Here is a 19,809-nt window from a genome sequence, read left to right as displayed (position 1 = left end):
CCGGAAGTGAAAGTTAACCGGAAGGCACGGAGCAGGAGGTGATCCGGAAGTGAAGGCTCTGGGGGGAGGATGCCGCTGCCCGTCCAGGTCTTTAATTTACAGGTAAAAAGTCTCCCGAGGGCCGGGCCGGGCCGGCGGGTGCCGCGTTGCCGCGCGCTCGCTGGCTTGTGGCCCCGGCTCCGGGTTTCCTGCCCCGTCGGGATCCGCTCCGAGCCCCCGGCCTGGGAGCGCGGCGGGGCGGCCGCGCGGCCCCTTCCCCGCGGGTCTCTGTTCCGGGCGTTGCGGCGGCGGTGACCCGGGGCCGGGGCCCGTTCGCTCCCGGGGCGTCCGAAGGCCTCGGCCTGGCGCGTTGTGCCGCCTTGGCCGCAGTGTTTCCCGGCGCTTGGTTCTAACGGGGCGCCCCGCTGCTCTCGAGCGCCGCTTCTCCCTGGCCCGGCCTGGGGCGGCTCCGCCATAGCCCGGAGCCGTTTGGCCCGGTCCGTTGCGTGCCGGGTGCCGGGGCTGAGCCCGTTTCGCTGCGCACTGGATCGTAGAGGCTCTTCCGTAGCCCTGCCTCAGTGGCGTAGCCTCGGCCCGTTGGGAGCTGCGTTATCACGTTTCCTGTAGCGATTCAGGCCTTTAGCACGTACAGCTGCCGACTTCTAAGGTCCCTAAACGAAATTAGGTGCAGAATATTCTGGTCCTGTTCTAGTGACTTCATATACTGGGGTGGCCAAACTTACTGATTCTCCAAACCACATGTGACAATCATCAGACGTTTGAGAGCTGGGGCTTAATCCCTGTGGGAGCTGCCTGCCCCAGCAGCTTCAGCCCAACTCCTGTTAAAGCCCCTTGCCCCAGCAGGTGTGCCATCTGGGGCAGAAACCCTGAGACTCCCCTCCCCACTGGGCAGAAGCCCCTACTCTACCACTCTGCTGCAAGGCAGAGGTCCTTAGCTCCCCTTCTGCCAGTCTGTCTGGTTGGGGGAGAATGTGTGTGTGGGGGGGGGGCTGCACTTTAATGGTAAAAGCCACATGTGGCTTTCTCTCTTATATACTACAATAGTTATTGCTAGCTCCAGTCTGCAATGTACCATGTACATTACAATAGCTGCTAGTTACTTTATTCTACTTTCTGAGAACTATGCTTTAGCTATCGTTTTTATTTTATTGGACTATGATGTTAAACCTCTCCTGACTGCTGATCTTTCTGTAGGAGTTGTACATTCCTGCCAACAGAGCTGGACCAGGTCTTTTGAAACAACTGGTTTGCAGAAAATTCAGGGAGATTAATCTAGCTTGCTTATACCACTCATTACATGAACAGCATGCAAACAAGTATGTTGAAGGAAGGGACAATATTCCCAATAATTATAGCAGCTTTGCTGGGCTGCTTTCAAATATATTTATTTCTAAAGCAATATTCATTGTGTGCCAGTTACATGTAAGTTCTTGAGGTGAGGGAGTGTTGCCCAGTAAATCAGCAGGTAGAAAGGAGGTGAAGGCTTGCAGTGAAGAGGTAAGAATGTAAGAACCTATAAGCCACTGTTCAAACCCCAAAGGGAGTAGGAATGCTAAGCATAGGAATGTCTGGGGACTGACTGCCCCATGAATCCCTCCACAAGTTAACTGTCTTTCTTCCCTTTAGCAGCCGGCAAGTTCTGTGTCAGGGAGAGGGGGTGCAGAGAGTCAGGACAGGATGAGGGATAGCTCAGCTCCCAGCTCAGCTTCTTCATCAGTGACAGATCTATACTGCACTCCCCACAGCAGTAGGTCAGACCTCTTCCTTCCGAGTACAGCAGGAGACTTCAGCTTGAGTGCCAGCTTGTCAGCTTGTACACTGCTTTATGAGGTACCTTAAAAAAGAGGGCACTCATGTGGGTTCAGAAAAACTTGGGGAGTGAGTGAGAGTGAATTGAGTTTTAACTACTCTGTGACAGTGAATGTTTGTACGAAAACTATGACTACCTGAAAAATGAATAACCAATTTGAGAACAACAACCGATTGTGTACATTCTCTTCAGAATCCTAATTCAAAGTTACTGTGGTGAAGGCATTTCCCCCTGTCTTGGGGGTGGAGGGTGCGGGGTTGGGGAGAGGAATCTCATGGGTGGGGGTGATGCAGGGTATTGCCCCATATAGTGATGGAAGAGGACTGTTCCTGTTCTGTATCTGGGCTTTTCCCAGCTGGATTTGTACATTATTGTTGTCCTGAGCACTGGTGTACATAATCACTGGCAGTATCTCTCTCTCCCCAGAGAGAGAATAACAAACTATGGCAACTGAAAACCACTCCTCTGTATACTTATCTTGGCTTGCTTTTACTTTGGGCCTTGACAGAGTTCACTTAAATCTTCTTGTCACTCAAGTCATGTCAGCATTGGTACTTTGGAGTTATGCAATATGTCAGAGCAAATGGGGGGTGGGAGGAGAGCCAATGGGTTGTCAGTTTTAGAACTAGGAATTCTGGAACTTCCATGACCCCTCTCAAAGAAATTTCACTTTCTACCCTTGATTCCCAGGGAAGAGCAGAGCCTATGAAAATATAGGATACATTTCTAGTCAGGTCAGATTATTGGGAAGAAAAGATGGTGTTTTTTGCCAGAAGCTGGGAATTGGTGACGGGATGGATCACTTGATGATTCCCTGTTCTATTCATTGTCTCTGGGGCACCTGGCATTGGCCAGTGTTGGAAGACAGGACACTGGGTTAGATGGACTTTTGGTCTGACCCAGTGTGGCTGTCTTTATGTAAATACTATTCTCAGGGCTGTTTGCTTTTGCTGGCCTCCTTGTGCTTGGGTCTCCTGGGTGAAGCTTGAATATGACCCTGGAGTGGGGGAATATGGTGGTTATCTCTGAAGCATTATCGACTTATGGCATCAAAAAGGGTCATTGCTTGCAATACATTCTCCACATCTTTGACTCTTTCCAGTCCAAGGGCTTGTCTGCACAGGGAAATTTACAAGTAGAACTATAGTGGTATAATTATACCACTGTATAGTTACACCAGTATAACACCTCAGCTGGGCACACTTATTCCAGGATAAGCATGCCTTTTCCCAGTATAGTTTATGTTGCTTTCCAAGTGACATGCTATGCTGGAAAAAGGCACTCTTGTTCCAGAATAAATTTGCACACAGGGCATTATAACTATATAGCAGTAAATTTCCCTGCATAGACAAGCCTTTACCTGAAGCATCTATTAATTCTTCATAGAGATGAATGGGGCAGTTCACACCTCCCACAGCTACTGTTCTAGGTTTTCTGCAGACCCTGTCTGCAGCTTACTTTGTTCATGGTTTTTTTTTTATTATTTTTTTTCACAACCAGAACAGCTAGAGAATTGTGGGTTTTTTTTTGTTTTGTTTTTGTTTTTAAATAAGATCCCAGAGAGAAAGGTGTTAGTTTCAGAGAATTGCTGGTGTGGTGTATGGGTGCACATTGGGTATTTCCAAGCCCCACTTGTAGTGCTGTCCCTCAGCTGACCTGCCTGACCCTGCTCAGAAAAGATGTTTTTTGGAATATGCCATGCATCTCTGTGCTGCTGCTGCTACATGTTTAGAAGATATTCTCATGCTCCTGCATTTTCTTGCTTGAAAAGCTACTGAAGGAGGGAAAGTGTTGTTTGTGAATGGTAGTGAGCCGTTCTCACTCTGGAGGAGCCTTTAGTTCTGAGGAATGGGGTTGTGTGGGAGGTAGGATCCTAAAGAGAAGATTTTTCAAGAGCAGTGTCTTCATTTCTCCATTACATGTGTGTTTAAGTGGAGACTGTCTGAGCAAGCTGTTTCCTGTGGGGATGTGAATGAACCATATTTGACCCCATATTTGCTGTTGCAGGGCGCAGTGGAGCCTATGCAGATTGACGTAGACCCACAAGAGGATCAGCAGAATGCACCTGATATCAACTATGTGGTGGAAAATCCAACTCTGGTATGTACTAATTGAGGGGCAGAGAGATGTTTGTGCTTGGCCTCTCCCCTTGAAGGCTCTATAGAGTACTCCACTCTCATTTCCCTCCTGTAAATATTTCAGCAGCAGTCTGACAGCAACTCCTGTGTGGGAGGTGATAGAGTAACAATGAGCCTCTTTTCCTATGCTAATCTTTCTTGCATCTCCTGGGGGAGGGCTGGAAGTCGTCCTATTGGTGGTGCACTGCATATAGCCTTGATGTAACTTCTGTTCTGAGATGGCTTAGTGCAGGTGTTCTCACAACAAATTTTTTGGTGGCCTCGGAGTATAGTTACCAACTCTTGCTAGTGGCCATTCTGACAAACCTAGGGTTACCATATTTCAACAAGCAAAAAAGAGGACGGGAGGAGCCCCGCCCTAGCCCCGCCCCTGCCCCTCCCACTTCCCGCCCCCCCAGAACCCCCAACCCTCCCCCCGTTCCTTGTCCCCTGACTGCCCCCTCCTGGGACCCCTGCCCCTAACTGCCCCCCGGGACTCCACTCCCTATCTAAGCCTCCTTGCCTCTTGTCCCCTGACTGCCCCAACCCTTATCCCCACCCCCAGACAGACCCCTGGGACTCCCACGCCCCATCCAACCACTCCCCACCCCCTGACAGCCCCCCCCAGAACTCCCAACCCATCTAAACCCCTCTGCTCCCTGTCCCCTGACTGCTCCGATCCCAGCACAACACAAAACCCGGTCCCTGGCCCTGCACAGGGCTGCCGGAGCGGGCTGCAGGAGGAGGAGCTGCCGGCCGGCTCAGAATGCAGGGGGGGGGGGGGGGGGAGGAGGAAGCTGCTCCGGAGTCCAGCCCGGGACTTTCCTGCAGCCCTCCCAGCCGCTCGCTCTGCTCTGCCAGGGGAGGGGGAAATCCCGGACATTGTGAGTGCTTTACAAATTCCCCCCGGACGCTATTTTTAGCACACAAAAGGAGGACATGTTCGGGTAAATCCGGACGAATGGTAACCCTAGACAAACTTTCCTGAAAGATTTGGTTAACTTTAGGAAAAACAAACTAATATGCACATATACAGGTCCAAATCATTGTAATTTATTAATGTAGTTTTTTTCAGACTCAATAATAAAAAGAATGTATAGTTGTATTTTGGTGCCTTTGGCTGCTGCTGCCTCCCATGGCCTTCCACCGGTTGCCTCTGGCCCCTGCTGCCTCTTCCCATCTCCCATTGCCCCAAGCACCCTTCCATAGCCTCTCACCCCACTCCTTGCCTCTTGACCACTGTGCCCTGTAAGACTGGCCCTGCTGAAGCCCGACCGCTCTGGACTGAAGCCAAGAGCTGGAGCCCCACAGCTGGATTCAGGGTGTGGGAGGCCAAAGCCCTGAAGCTGGAGGGGGGCTGAAGCAAGAGCCCCACAGCTGGGGGAGGAGGGATAAGCCCACCCCCAGAACCCTGTGGCTGAAGGGAGGTGTGTGTAGCTGAAGAGGGGGAGGGGTGAATCCTGCCCCTGAGCACTGCAGGGAGGAGGGGCTGCTTTGCCCTCTTCCCCATCTCTGCCCAGGAGACTGTTGTGGCCGCAGGAAAACCCCTGGTAGCCACAGTGGCTTCATTTGAGAAATGCTGGCTTAGTGCATCCCTCTGGTACCAGTAGGTGAATCTGCCTTTCTTCCCAGGCTTACGCATTACTCTGAGCAGTTGATAGCCATGTTTCTTAAAGGGTATAATTATAATGGGGTTTTTATTCTTGAATCTCAAGCTTCCCAGCTGAGACTAGCTGGAATTGTCAAAGCTAAAGAGTTTGGAAGGGCTGCATTCTCCGCATGTCAGAAGGCAGAACATTCTGATCCTGTACCATTTCCGGTACAGCCTTCAACAGCCACTCCTCTTTTTTTTTCTGAAATATTGACCAACTTCAGTTTATTTTATTAACTTTGCAAGGATGGTGGATAAGGCCCAGCCCCTGCAGAGGATACAAATAAACAGTCAAAATATAATATTAAAAAAATGAAAGTTGCAAAGTCAAGCATTCCAAAGTTAGAAAATGCCATTAAAATGGCATCAAGCATTCCAAACCAAAATGGCATTAAAAGAACACTATTAAGGTTGTGAAGTCAAGCACCCAGACATCCGGAAATGCCAAAATTAAGGTTGCCCCTGTGAGTGTGCATTATGAGAGTCTTTAATTACATGATCACATCCATTTTTTCCCACAGGCTCCCAGCCTCATTCAAGGCACAAAATGGATAGTGCTCACTTAATGAGCAGCTATTCAATATTTTGTTTCTTCCTCGTTCTTCAGTGTGTGGCCCCAACCCTTATTTTCTGCACACTGTTCAAACTCTGCTCCAAAGACAGAATTATTAATTTCCTCATGAATTTGGTATTATCACTCTAATACGTGAATGCTTCACAAATGTTTTTTTTCAACACCTCTGTGAGATGAGGGGGTAGTATTCTCATTTTATAGATAGGGAACAGAGACAGAGATTAAGGTCAAACATATCCACTAACTTTGAGTGCCCAATTTGAGAGATCTAGGACCTGATTTTTCAGTGTGTCGCATTATATAGTGCTTCATATGTTCAAAGCACATCACCCATTGGTTTTAGTTGCAGATGTGAGTGCTCAGCTCTTCTGCAAAATCAGACCAAGACTGGCAGCTATAAAACAATTACTAGCAGCTGTGAAAAGTTTGCTTTAAGTAGGGTTACCATACGTCCGGATTTTCCTGGACATGTCCGGCTTTTTGGGCTCCAAATCCCCGTCCGGGGGGAAATCCCAAAAAGCCGGACATGTCCGGGAAAATCGGGACATGCGGGGCCGGCGGGGCCGGGCTGGCGGCCGGGGCCGGGGACTGGCAGTGCTGGGTGGGCCGGGGGTGCTCGGCCGGGGGCTGGCCCGGGGCCGGCACCCCAGGGCCTGAGCCGACCCAGGCTGGAGACGCCAGGGGGGCCAGACTGGGCCGCGCCTCCTCCCCCACCCCCCCCTTACCTGCTTCAGGCTTCCCGCGAATCAAATGTTTGCGGGAAGCAGGGGAGGGGGCGGAGTTGGGGTGGGGGTGGGGCTGGGGGCGGGGCCGGGGCCCTGTGGAGTGTCCTCCTTTTGGACACTCAAAATATGGTAACCCTACTTTAAGTGACTTGCCTGGCATCACATAGGATCTCTGGTGAAGAGGCACTGATAGAATGCAATTCTCCAGGGCAGCATTCAGCTGCCTTAACCATGAGACCATCCTTGTCTTCCTGCAGTCCCCTGATGCATTCACTACGCTCCTTCCATTAGCTATGGGCAGGCTTAGGCCTGCTGTTTTCCCAAAATTGCTCTAGGTACAGGTCTCCCAATGTGGCCTGGGTCCACTGGCCCCTTCCCACTCAGTTGACGGAGGGCTTTTAGCTCTCCTGGCAACCACAAGTACCACTCCAACTTATGCAGCAAGTGAAGATGGAGTCATCTTACACAATCTAGAGCAGATTCATCCTGTGCATGTATTAGGCAGGGGTCCTGTTGGGGGGGGGGGGAAATAGATCGTGTAATTAAGACTGTATCATAACGCATAAACACAAGGGAAACCTTAATTTTGGCATTTACGGATGTTTGAGTGCTTGACTTGGCAACCTTAATAGTGTTCTTTTAATGCAATTTTTGTTTGTGTAATTTCCTAGATCTGAGAAAAAGCAAACCCTCTATGTGGTAACATTGACACCCACACAGGTAATCAGATGATTTGAACCTTTAGAGAGCCACTGCACAAATGTCTGCCACTTGAGCTAACGGAGTAACAGATAGCAGCAGTAGGTTGTCCTACTCTATATGTATCAGCACTAGAAGGCAATGAGACACACTTTGGCAATGGGTTTCACAGATAATTGCAGACAGCAACAGAATGATGGGTTCAATTCCAGGCTCTGGAGGGGAGTGTGCTCCAGGAGTCAAAGACCTTTCTGCTTGTTCTGCTGCTGGCTTGACCCTTTCAGCCCTGTCCTAGTCTTGTTTCTTCCCCAAGTCCCATTCTCTTCACTGGTCCTAGGCAATGCCAGCCTTTAGTCCTCAGGCTTCTCCTCTCAGTCCCAGTTCTTCTCTACATACAGGTTCCTTGTCAAATCTCTCTCTGTTGATTCCCAGTTCCTTAGTGCTGCCATCCCTAGCCATCTGCTCATTTCCCTCCTGGGCTCCCAGGCCTCCTTCCCTCCCCTCCCCTCCCGGCTCTTGTCCCTTCCTCATTTTTTGTTTCAGGCAGCTTTCAACTGCCTGGGTGTCAGCAGAGGGAGCACTGAAAGTGTAAGGAGAGAGAATTTCTTTGCTTTTCTCTTCTAGTGCCTGAACCCAGACTTGAACCCTACCTGCCCTGCAGTATCCCAGAGCTGCAACTGTTTCAGGGAAAGTGTGATGCTGGACCCCATATTCTTCATAAAAATATTGTTATAATATGAATGGCATAACTAAGAGATGTTTTATGCAAGATAGGTCTTGTGAGATCGTTGGAAAGGTTATGATTTACTGAATATGATTACCCTATTTGTATGCATGTATCATTGCTGTATATGAAGTTAGGAATATAAGCTCTGTATCAATTGCAAAAGTGTTTGCATCTGGGAAATGCTCACCAGACAGGCAATCAGGCTGAATGGGCCATTAGGAAAGACAATGCGATGGGACTTTGAAGATGCTGGTCTCCCATATTCCTGGAGTTCTTTCCTGTGGACATTACAAATAAACCTTGTCTCATGGTTGCTTTGACACTTCAATGTCATGTGATCATGTCACCTGGGACAGGACATCATCTTCAGCTGGTACTTTTCCACTGAAGGGACATGGGGATCACACTGGGAAACAAAAGTTTCCCACCATATGTAAATCCTGTTTAAGGCTGGGAAATGATTCAATCAATGTCCCTGGTCCTTCACTGAATCCCCGCCCAGGATGACTGCTGGAAATACCTAAGACTGATCTGGGGAGTAGGACTGGGACCTAGGCTGAGAGAGGTCGGACTGGGAAGGGTATACCTGGAGATTTAAGCTGCAAGCAGTGCAGCTTATCTTCAAGAAACGCTACAATCTGCATGAAACAACATTTAGGGTGAGAAATTACTGTTTGTAGTCGCTTTCTTTAATGTATGAATTAAGTCTAGTTTGTGTGTTTTATTTGCTCAGTAATCTGCTTTGATCTGTTTGCTATCCCTTATAATCACTTAAAATCCGTATTTTGTAGTTAATAAACTTGTCGTTGTTTTCTATAAACCAGTTTGTACAATTCATATCTGGGAGGGGCAGGGGAGCTGTGCATATCTCCCTCCACATTGAGAGAGGTGGTGATTTTTATGAGCTTGCACTGTACAAATCTCTCTATACAGTGCAAGACAATATTATTTTGGGTTTGCACCCCAAAGGAGGTGTATACGTGAGTGCTGGGTAAATCACTGAGCTGAATCCTCCCACACAGAGCTGATTTCAGTCTGTCTGCAGCTGGGTGTGGCCTTACCTGTGTGTGTGCTAGAGAAGACTTGAAGGCCTGGCCCAGCAAAGACAGGGTGAGGAAGCCCAGGTTGGTGGAACAGGCGGGCTCAGTGGGACCCCAGTATATCAGATGGCATCATGGACCGGGGGTCCTGCTCAGTCTTGGGCTAGAGCATACTCAGTGTAGACAGATTCTTTGGGGACAATAGCTGTGAAGTTCTGGCAAGTTTTCTGAGCATGTGCAAACTGCGACTTCCCCCCACCCCCCAAAAAAGGGCTCAAATCTTAGCCAAATTTGGGCAGATTTTCACAAGTATATAAAAGCCATCTTCCTGCCATATATAAATTCCCTCCTCCAAAGCATGGGGGTGTTGGAGATTCTCAATTGAAGAGCCCCAATAATTCTTTAACATGGGCAAAACAATGTACTTTTCCCTACCTTTATTCTCAGAAATGGCTGAAACTTAAAATAATAATAATTCAGCCTGAGGCAGACATGTGTCTTGGAAATTTGAATGGTTAAAATTGACAAAGTTATTAGTAATTGAAAACAGGGTCTTATAGGGTATGTCTACACTGCTATTAAACACCCGTGGCTGGCCCATGTCAGTTGACTTGGCCTTGCAGGGCTTGGGGTACGGAGCTGTTTAATTGCAGTGTAGATGTTCAGGCTCAGAATGGAGCCCAGTCTCTGGGACCTTCCTGCCCCTTGCAGGACCTGCAGAAGAGCTCTGTTCAAGCACGAAAGATTGTCAGTCTCACCAACAGAAGTTGGTCCAATAAAAGATATGACCTTCTGCCTGCTTCTCCCTCCCCCGCCCCCGTTGTATCTCTAAATCCCTGAGGGAGGCAGAAATGGAAAACAAATATTTTTTATGTTTTGCTGAGTGGTTTAATGTTTTCCAGTGGGGTTGGGCTGCAGGAACAGACTCTGCAGGACAGAGAGGGGGGCTTGTGGGCCACTCAGGTATGTGTGTTAGTAATGCTCTCTCTGGGACTGGGTTTTGTTTGCAGGATTTGGAGCAGTATGCATCTAGTTACAGCGGCCTGATGCGGATTGAGCGGTTGCAGTTCATCGCTGACCACTGTCCGCAGCTGCGGGTGGAGGCCCTCAAGATGGCGCTGTCATTCGTCCAAAGAACTTTCAATGTTGATGTGTATGAGGAAATCCACCGAAAACTGTCAGAGGCCACCAGGTACCAGGAGGTGATGGGAATCTGGAGTGCTGCTTTGACCATATCAGGGCAAATGTAGCACAGGAAAACCTCTGTGAAAGAGGAGATTGTGTGTAACAGCAAAATGCTCCTTGTGGAGATTAGATGGGAATCTGACATCAGACTGCAGTGAACTGACCTTGCCTACATCTTGGGCTCAGTGCTTTCTTAGAGAGAAATACACAGAAGGGTCTGTTCTCTCTTTGACCTTTCACATTAGTAAAGGTTAAATATGGATGTTGAGGACAGGCTAGACCTTGTAGCTGTTCTCAAATGCCTTATGTACATAGAGAGAGGTCTGTGCCTTGGGGAGGTTTGGAAATTCAGCTTCTATTGGGTGTTCTGCATTCTCTACGTCAAAAACCCTGTTTAAATGTTCACTTCTCTGACTTAGCCTTTCACAAATTGCAGCCTTGCTGATGAGGCTTTGGTTGTTAGTGATTAGCCTTGATACTTTCCTTATTTATCCACCGTTCCTATCTTGATCTTTACAAAGCAGTTATGATGCACATGATGATTTCTTGATTAATCTGCATTGGATGGGACCCTTCTATTGTGTGTAGAATCTTACTGCCTTGCATGGCAATGTATTGATGCTTATTGGTTTCTTGTGAGTTTGGGAGTAAATGTCAGTGGAACAGAATGGATTTTAAACTGGTTTAACTGAGGTAGAGACACAATTTATCTGACAAAAATATTGGGAGAGGGGAGTTCAATTCAAGCAGGAAGCACTGACCTGAGATAGGTGAATTAGGCCATTCTCTGGAGCTGTTTTTCCATTTGTGGCTGAGAGATGGGCACTTCATTTTAGCCTGGTCCTGAAGTCATTTGCATGTTGCTGTCCAGCTGGTTGAAACCAATTAGGAAGAGAGCAAAGTGTAGGGAAGTGTGCATACATTGTGTCTTGTATGGAGGTGCTTGAAGTAGGGTTGGTGACTCTGGATGCTCGTGAAGTGAGTTAGTGGCTCACAGCACCGTTACTGACTCGCTAGAATCAGATTTATGGAATAGGCTCACTCTATTTTTCAATTAGTCAGGAACCTGCTTGTTCAGAACATACCTATAAAAGGAACACTTTTTTGAGGAAAAGGGTTTTTAACTGGCTGTGACAAAAAACAAGGCAACTTTTAAAATCCAATTAGAATGCAGATTTTCACTACTGATTATGGGCTTTCCTTTTCCTCTTGCCTCCTTATTGTTTAGATGGTTGCTCTTGTAAAGCATGGTGCTGTATGCCAGGGGAACTGTGACACATAATAACCTGCCTTGGAGAGGTTATAGCTTAACAGCCCAATTCAGACTCTTATTGGCTTGACTTTCAGAGAGCTGCAGAACACCCCTGATGCTGTCCCTGATGGTGGGATTGAGCCCCCTCCTCTTGATACAGCGTGGGTTGAGGCCACGCGGAAGAAAGCCCTTCTCAAACTGGAAAAGCTGGATACAGATCTGAAAAACTACAAAGGAAATTCAATCAAGGAGAGCATCAGGTGAGGCGGGAAATGTTTGATTGGAGTGGGAAAGAGCATTCTGCTCCCCCTGGAGAATACAGCTCAGCGCCTGGGTTGCATTAGATGGGGCTGGGTGCAATGTCAATTGGAGTGGCACGAACAAGCTTTGTGCCTCTCCTTCCCACAGTCAATAGGAACCCTGCACTTTTCTGAGATTTTCTGCCTGTGTGTGCAGCTCACTGCTCTTCTCATCCTTCTCTCCAGGAGAGGCCACGATGACCTGGGTGATCACTACCTTGACTGTGGAGACCTCAGCAATGCCCTCAAGTGTTACTCACGAGCCCGTGATTACTGTACCAGCGCGAAGCACGTCATTAACATGTGCCTCAATGTCATCAAGGTAGGGAGCCATGCAGCGAGGGAATCATACAATCTGCAGAGGAGTCCCTCCCACATAGATGAGTTACACCTTTCTATCTCTGAAATGACCTTGGTCAGCCAGCAGGTAGCACTATTTGCATTGTTGTATGTCTGTCTCCTTGCAGGTTAGCGTTTACCTTCAGAATTGGTCCCACGTTCTGAGCTACGTAAGCAAGGCGGAGTCCACCCCAGAAATTGCAGAGGTAAGAGGTTTCTTTCCTTTACAGATCTCAGATGTTTCCTCTGTCTGTGCTGTACCTCTTCAGTCAGGGTTGGCCAGACCTCCCCGCTCCCTTCCCTCACTCTCTATTGGACTTGCTCCATGCATCTTTCCTTCCCTCATTGCCCAAACTCACACAGGCCAGTGTTCTCCAGCTAATCAGACTGTCAGTCCATCCTGCTGCTTGGTATACTGTCCTCTCTGGACTCCACCGCCCCTTTTATCTCCACAGTGACTTGTGCCTGGAGCACTTTACCTCTCATTGAATGGAGTAGGACCATGTCCTCTGACCACCTCTGTGTTTGCCATTAGCCATACGAGGCTAGGCACTGTGTGAATGGTGTCCTTGTGGCCTTCCCTAAGGGGGTGGGGTGAAACTACCTTCCCATTGAGAATGCTGCCTACCTTCCCAAATGGGTTCCTGGGTTTTAATATCCCTAGGGCTATCTGGGGATCCAGCTGCTGAGATCAAAGGGAGCTCCCAGAGCCAATTGGCTTCCCCCAGTACGATTAAAGGAAAGTGGTGGGAAGGGATCTGTTCTTGTCACTCACTCCTGCTCCTTTCACCCTCCAGCAAAGAGGAGAGAGGGACAGCCAGACACAGGCGATTCTCACCAAACTAAAGTGTGCAGCAGGTGAGTGAGCTCCTCTGCTTCCCGGATGTCACCAGGCTGTCTTCTCACCCGTTTGCCATTCCTGGGGCTTTACTGAAGTGGAGAGTGCCTCTCACCCAGCCAAGGAGTGCTCAGAATGTTCTCACTGGTCTCTGTACTTCACGTTCTCTTGGCAGGACGCAAACACAGTTGACTGGATATAAGAAGTTTTGAGCAGGGAACCATCCTGGAGTTCCCATCCCTGACTGCTTCCTGCCCCTCCCCAAAGTTCCCAAGGCAGGGCTCCCTAGTGCAGTTCATTTCAGTCTCTAGGATGTCACTTAATTGACACAATGTCTGCTTCTCTGAAATTGTGGGGGCTCTAGCAACTCCTCGGGATCCTGGTGCCCTCTCCACTCTTCCATATTTCTTATTTATGTCCTAACTAGTACATGTATGGTAGTGGACAAAGAACTAACTAAGTCTGATTCCTAGGCTTAGCTGAACTAGCAGCTCGGAAATACAAGCAGGCAGCAAAGTGCTTCTTGTTGGCCTCATTTGACCACTGTGACTTCCCTGAGGTAAGAGGACCAAGAGAGGGCTGTGTGCAGGGGTCAGAGGGGAAGCTATGTTCAGTATCTGTCTGTGTAAGGTACTTATGGGCCCCCATCATGGTAGTATCTGAGCCCACAATCTGTAATGTATTTGGCAAACAGGATTATTCCCATTTTACAGATGGGGGAACTGAGTTACAGAGGAATCTGTTCAAGATCACACAGGAAGTCTGTGGTGGAGCCAGGGAACTGAATTTAGGGGCGGTCAGATAACGGAATTGAAAGGCTGGCTGCTGGGCATTATTCCAGCTTTTGGGGTCTGAGTGAAGCCTGGTTTTGGGGAGTGTCCATGTTTTCACTTGGTCCCATTGTATTTGTCAAGGGTCAGCCTGTATTCCTGCTGTGGGAGGGGAGGGTCTGGGGGCTTAGCTCTGCCTTGCTCCATGTTACAGCATTCAATGATACTTCAGTTCTGGTCTCGATCTCTGTCTGTTTCTAGCTGTTATCTCCTAGTAACGTGGCTGTGTATGGTGGCCTCTGTGCATTGGCCACCTTTGACCGTCAGGAACTGCAACGCAATGTCATCTCTAGCAGGTAGGTGATGCCTGCCTGGGGAGGAGTTTGTGGGATGAGTACTGGAGCGTTGCTCAAGAATGGTCTCTGGTTGGAGGTGAGGCATGAGTTCCAGAACTCCACTTAGTTAGGTATCTAAACCTTAAATGTTAGCTGGGATTTCTCTATGAAAAGGCACCAGTGAGACTTTCATAATAGCAGCATAGGAATTGTCAGAATGGATCGGACAAAGGTCCATCTAGCTCAGTCTCTTTTTCTGACAGTGGCCAGCACCAGATGCGTCAAAGGATGGTGTAAGAACTGTTCAGTAGTAGTTGTGGGATAATCTACCTCCACATTAGGTCTCATCCTGGTCTCTAGTTAAAGATTGGCTTAAATCTTGAAGTGGGATGTTAATATCCTTTCCAAAATTTGTCATTAATTATACCTGTCGATATTCATGATAGCCATACAAATATCCAGTATAATAACCCCCTAACTGATAAGGGTGCATCAATCCTAAATTGAGGGGGTAAAGGAGTTGTCCTCTCTCTGCTAACCAGCCAGCTTCCCTGGCATGACAGGCAGGTGGCTTGCAGGGAGAGATCAACAACATGCAGAGATTTGTGGGAGGGACTTTGGAGGTACTGGGCTCCCTGGAGAGGATCCGTGTCCTCTGTGGATTAAAATCTGTTATGCTGAGCCGTACCCTGCTTCTCAGCACACTGTGAGTAAAGGTAGTGTTCCCAAAAGGGAAGCTGAGCGCTGGTTAGCATAGTGCAGACAGGTGCTGCTCACCCCTGACAGTACTGATGCCATCTTGGTCCTGCCCTGTCCTGCTCCACATACTTTCCTATATTTTATGGAAGGGGACGTCCAGTACAGGCTTCGGCAGGAGGTTCTTGCCTTTCGCTAACCCTGGCACCTTTGCTATGCTGAATCCACCCCTGCCCCCAATCCCAGAGAAAATGGGCTGTCCAGGCTGCTAGAGTGTTAACACTTGCAGCATCATAGGGCAGTGAGGAGAGTGTTCATAGCCAGGTATTGGGCTGGTAGTGTTTGTGGGGTGGAGTCAATGACTGGTCCCAGGGCCTGACTACTGCTGTGTCTCTACAGCTCCTTCAAACTGTTTTTGGAGCTGGAGCCTCAGGTGCGTGACATCATCTTCAAGTTTTACGAATCCAAATATGCTTCATGCCTGAAGATGCTGGATGAGATGAAAGTGAGTCTGGGGGAGACGACATGGGGATGTGGGACCTCAGGGTTCCATGTGATGAGTGTGGGAGAGAGTGACATGGGGCCTGAGGGTTCTCCTTTGTCGTAAGAAAAGCAGCGAATGTTCACATTGGCTGAAGTTGTAGTTTCATGTTGGACTCTTTTGCTCTGTTGCTTGGTTCTGCGTGGGAGTCAACAAGAATCATGATTTAATTTTTTTTAAATTGATTTTTATTTACATGTTGCTAGTTCTTTACTTCCCTTTCTGTAGACTTAAATTGTTATAGTGGATGTTTTGTCCTTGTTCCTTTAATTAGTTGCTGGACTGTTACTAAAATTTCAGACTTTGCATTGATTTTTTTTCTGCCAAGAAGCTTCACACTTAAAATGCACAATTATGCTGAAAACCAAGTCTATGGCCTCATCAACAACTGCAGTGTGAGAACATCTCAGTAGCTAAGGGTGGGATTTTCAACAGCATCCGAGGGATGTGAGAGCACAAATCTTATTGATTTTTAGACAGAAAACCCTGATGAAGTCTAGCCTGGTCAAAGCATTTCAGCTTTCTTGCCTTACGGAAGTTTCAGTATATCGGAAGGTGGTGCTGGCTCCAAAAATAACATGGACTACTTGCTCATTAATTTCATGTGTGAATTTGTGGTCTTTTTATAGAAAGGAAAAAATGTTTTTAAGATCTGTAACTCTTAAGAACATAAGAATGGCCCTACTGGGTCAGACCAAAGGTCCATCTAGCCCAGTATCCTGTCTTCCAACAGTGCCAGGTGCCCCAGAGGGAATGAACAGAACATGTAATCATCAAGTGATCCATCCGCTGTCACTCATTCCCAGCTTCTGGCAAACAGAGGCTAGGGACACCATTCCTGCCCATCCTGACTAATAGCCATGGATGGACCTATCCTCCATGAATTTATCTAGTTCTTTTTTGAACCCCGTTATGGTCTTGGCCTTCACAACATCCTCTGGCAAGGAGTTCCACAGGTTGACTGTGCGTTGTGTGAAGAAATACTTCCTTTTATTTGTTTTAAACCTCCTGCCTATTTCATTTGGTGACTCCTAGTAAGTTTTTTTTGGTTTTGTTTTGTTTTTTGTTTTTTTTTTTTTAGTTAAAATTTTAAAAATTGATATTTAAAATTAATCATTATTTTTATCCAGCCTGCTTCCTGCTCTAGCTTCTAATATTTTGCTCTTTCTTTTGCATAGGATAACCTGCTGCTGGATATGTACCTGGCGCCTCATGTGAGGACACTCTACACGCAGATCCGAAATCGTGCCCTTATCCAGGTAACTGTTCCATGCAAACTTGAGGAACGGGTAAGAATTAGAGGTAGGACTTCTCTCCCACCATAAAGTTTCAAAGGATTGGGGGGGGTGGTGGATGAACCTGGAAACTGACTGTATTTTCTTAATCGTAGTATTTCAGCCCCTACGTATCAGCAGACATGCGCAAGATGGCCACAGCATTTAACACCACGGTGGCAGCGCTGGAGGATGAGCTGACCCAGCTGATCCTGGAAGGATTGATCAATGCTAGAATAGACTCTCATAGCAAAGTGAGTGTCCTCACACCTCAGTCTGTTTCTGATGGCAAGTGCTAGGTTGTTGCTGTACCACTGTTTTAGTTAATACAGCAGGAGTGTTGCTTTTTAATGATGAGCTCCTGAAGAACTCAGTTTCACTCTCCCTCTCTTTGCTCCTGGAATACTGTTTGAAGGTGCATTTGCCTGTATTGAGGGTGTGTTTCCCTAGCTGATACGTCAAGGGTTTGAGTCCTGTAGATTCCTCCTGGTCTGTTGTGTTGAAGGAGCTAGTAATCGAGCCCCTTTCCAGTTTACATGTTGAGTTCTTCTTGGTTACAGATCCTTTATGCTCGGGATGTAGATCAGCGCAGCACCACCTTTGAGAAGTCCTTATTAATGGGCAAAGAGTTCCAGCGACGTGCCAAAGCCATGATCCTGCGGGCAGCAGTCCTGCGCAACCAGATACACGTCAAGGTGAGCAAAGGGCCCCTTTATCATGGAATCTGAGATAAAGGGCAACCATTTGAATGATGTGGTGCAGAGGGGTAAAAGCTGGGGGGACTCTAGGGAAAAGAGGTTTGCTATACCCACAAGAGGATGGATTCTGAGAATGGAGCTTGCAGCTAGCAGGACAGATCCTGGTTACTATTTACTCCAGTCAGTAGGTGAGTGGCTGGTTAAATTACAACAAAGGAATTAATTATTCATAACTTTTATTTTCATGAGGAAAATTGAAATACATATGTTGACTGGAGCAATCCTGCCCAAGAGATCGTTCCGCAGGACAGAGCCCTGGAGAGAGCAGGCTGACTGCTCTATAAAGTATTCACTGGATTCTATTGATGCTGTTGTAGTATGCTCATCCCTGTGGTATCTAAGTGCCAAATGGCATTCAAGTTCTGAATGGGTATTTTGATTCAAGCTAGGTGACCCATCACACACCTTGAATAGCTGAAGTGAATAGTTTGCAAACACCCCATAGTCTGTAAACTGTTGTGCAAATATTTTGTGAATAACATTCTTTTGCAGAAATAGTGAATGACTTATTAACAGAAAAATGATTGAAACTTAATATTTATTTGCAACTAAATAAACAAGCTTTGTTGGTGCGTAGGGCCCACTCTCTCCACTCAGTTCCTGCTGGGAAAGAGGGAAGACTGAGCTGAGAATGCCACTATCCTGCTGTATTGTTTACGTGTGCTGAGCATGCCCTCTTCGGGAGTGTTCTGTGTTTAGAGCCCTGGTGCAGGGGCAGCTCTGTGTTTAGAGCCCTGGTGCATCACTAACCAGGACTGTATTTTGGTTTTCTTATTGCAGTCTCCTCCACGAGAAGGTAGCCAAGGCGAGCTCACTCCAGCCAACAGCCAGTCCCGAATGAGCACCAACATGTGAAAATCTTCATGTACAATCAAAGAACTCCCACACTTCCCTGCCCCAGCTGTTTGTCCTATGTCCTAACCACAGACTACTGAGCTTCACAAACTATCTCTCTCTCTCTCTCTCTCTCTCTCTCATTGGGGCTGGGAGGGTCAGGGCTGATGGTGGGGGCTAATGTTCAGATTCACATAACTTAATTCCTTTAGAACAGAAGCTGTCACTAAATGCAGCGTCCCTGGAATTGTCCATCATTTCAGTGCTGGTTGCATGTTCTGTGCCCTCTCCTCTGTATCCTCCACCCCAGAAAGAACTGGTGGTGTATTTCAGAGAGATGCTGATCTTGGGTCTCTTCAGCTGCTGTTAGAGCTTTCCAGGATCAGAACTGCAAAGGAAGATTGTAAGTTCGATGGATGGGGGTGTATCAAAAGGAGGACTGTTTCACTGACCTGAAAGTGTTGCCTTGTCTCTGAGCAATGCAGTACTTTTCCTTTACTTCAAAGACCTCAGACTGAAATGCTCTCAATGGTATGGGCCCAGAATTCAGCCAGAGGGGAGCTCCTCTCAGGAAGCACATTCTAGAACTTCTCACCCACCCTGGGAAATATGGCCCCACTTCTGCGGACTCAAAGGCATTTATTTCAGGTTGTTGCACTTACCCTGGATCCAACCTCTTTCAATCTGGCCTGTCCCTTTTTCAAAGGCCTGTTTCCTGATTTGTTCCAACATGCATATCACTTGGCTTTGGATTCTGGGGGTGGTTCGCCACTGCAGTAAGGCTCCATCTTGTGCAAATACTGTGGCTTGTCCGTTTTACTTCATCAGCGTACAGTGGCTTCTTAACCTGTGCACCAGTGCTCCTGGTGACAGACGTCAATGCCATAAAAATACAACACATCAGGTCTGGGGCAGAAACCGAAATAAGCCAGCCCAGGTGTCTGCTCGGCAGGTGCATCTGTCCCAACTTTCCTTTTATAAATGGGTTTAAGGTGCAGCCCAGACCCGTATAGTGTTGTGTTAATGAGCGTAGTTAAGTGTTGAATGTTCTGGAGTTACAGCATCTTTACATTAATCCAGTCCCATAGGACAAAGTTAAGAATTTTGATCCAGTCCTGACTGGTCCAGCAATTTACTACAAACCAATGTTATTGTTAATGCTATTTTTGTTTTAAAATAAGTCGTTATCTCTAGTGCATTAAAGAGGGTAATTAAAAAGCTCATTGTAATGTTTGGAGTTTTGTGTTAGTTGCTTTTAGCTTTGTCTTGATTCTTTTCTTTTATACTAGGTGATTTGACAAGCTGCTGTTTTGAGCATTTTAATATGGTTGGAGGTGTTTCGAAA

General features: G+C 47.5%; 1 protein-coding gene across 2 annotated transcripts; it reads left to right on the top strand.

Moving 5' to 3' along the window:
* Positions 1-6: 6 nt before the first annotated feature.
* Positions 7-19,693, top strand: GPS1 (G protein pathway suppressor 1). Of its 2 annotated transcripts, none has more exons than XM_054048452.1 (14): positions 7-102; positions 3,818-3,910; positions 10,354-10,535; positions 11,876-12,040; positions 12,266-12,401; positions 12,547-12,624; positions 13,216-13,276; positions 13,730-13,815; positions 14,288-14,382; positions 15,457-15,562; positions 16,777-16,857; positions 16,989-17,126; positions 17,433-17,567; positions 18,411-19,693. In XM_054048452.1, exons 1-14 carry the CDS (start codon positions 70-72, stop codon positions 18,483-18,485), a joined length of 1,464 nt encoding a protein of 487 aa, XP_053904427.1. In that variant the 5' UTR covers positions 7-69; the 3' UTR covers positions 18,486-19,693. The 2 variants fall into 2 exon arrangements, with proteins under 2 accessions (XP_053904427.1, XP_053904428.1); XM_054048453.1 differs by lacking the exon at positions 7-102 and adding an exon at positions 7,549-7,597 and having other exon boundaries at positions 3,844-3,910.
* The last annotated feature ends 116 nt before the right edge of the window (positions 19,694-19,809 follow it).

Source organism: Malaclemys terrapin, chromosome 13 (assembly GCF_027887155.1).
Source record: "Malaclemys terrapin pileata isolate rMalTer1 chromosome 13, rMalTer1.hap1, whole genome shotgun sequence".
Classification (NCBI taxonomy): Eukaryota; Metazoa; Chordata; order Testudines; family Emydidae; genus Malaclemys; species Malaclemys terrapin.
Note: the sequence above shows the minus strand (reverse complement) of the source record. Positions and strands in the feature narration are given on the sequence as shown.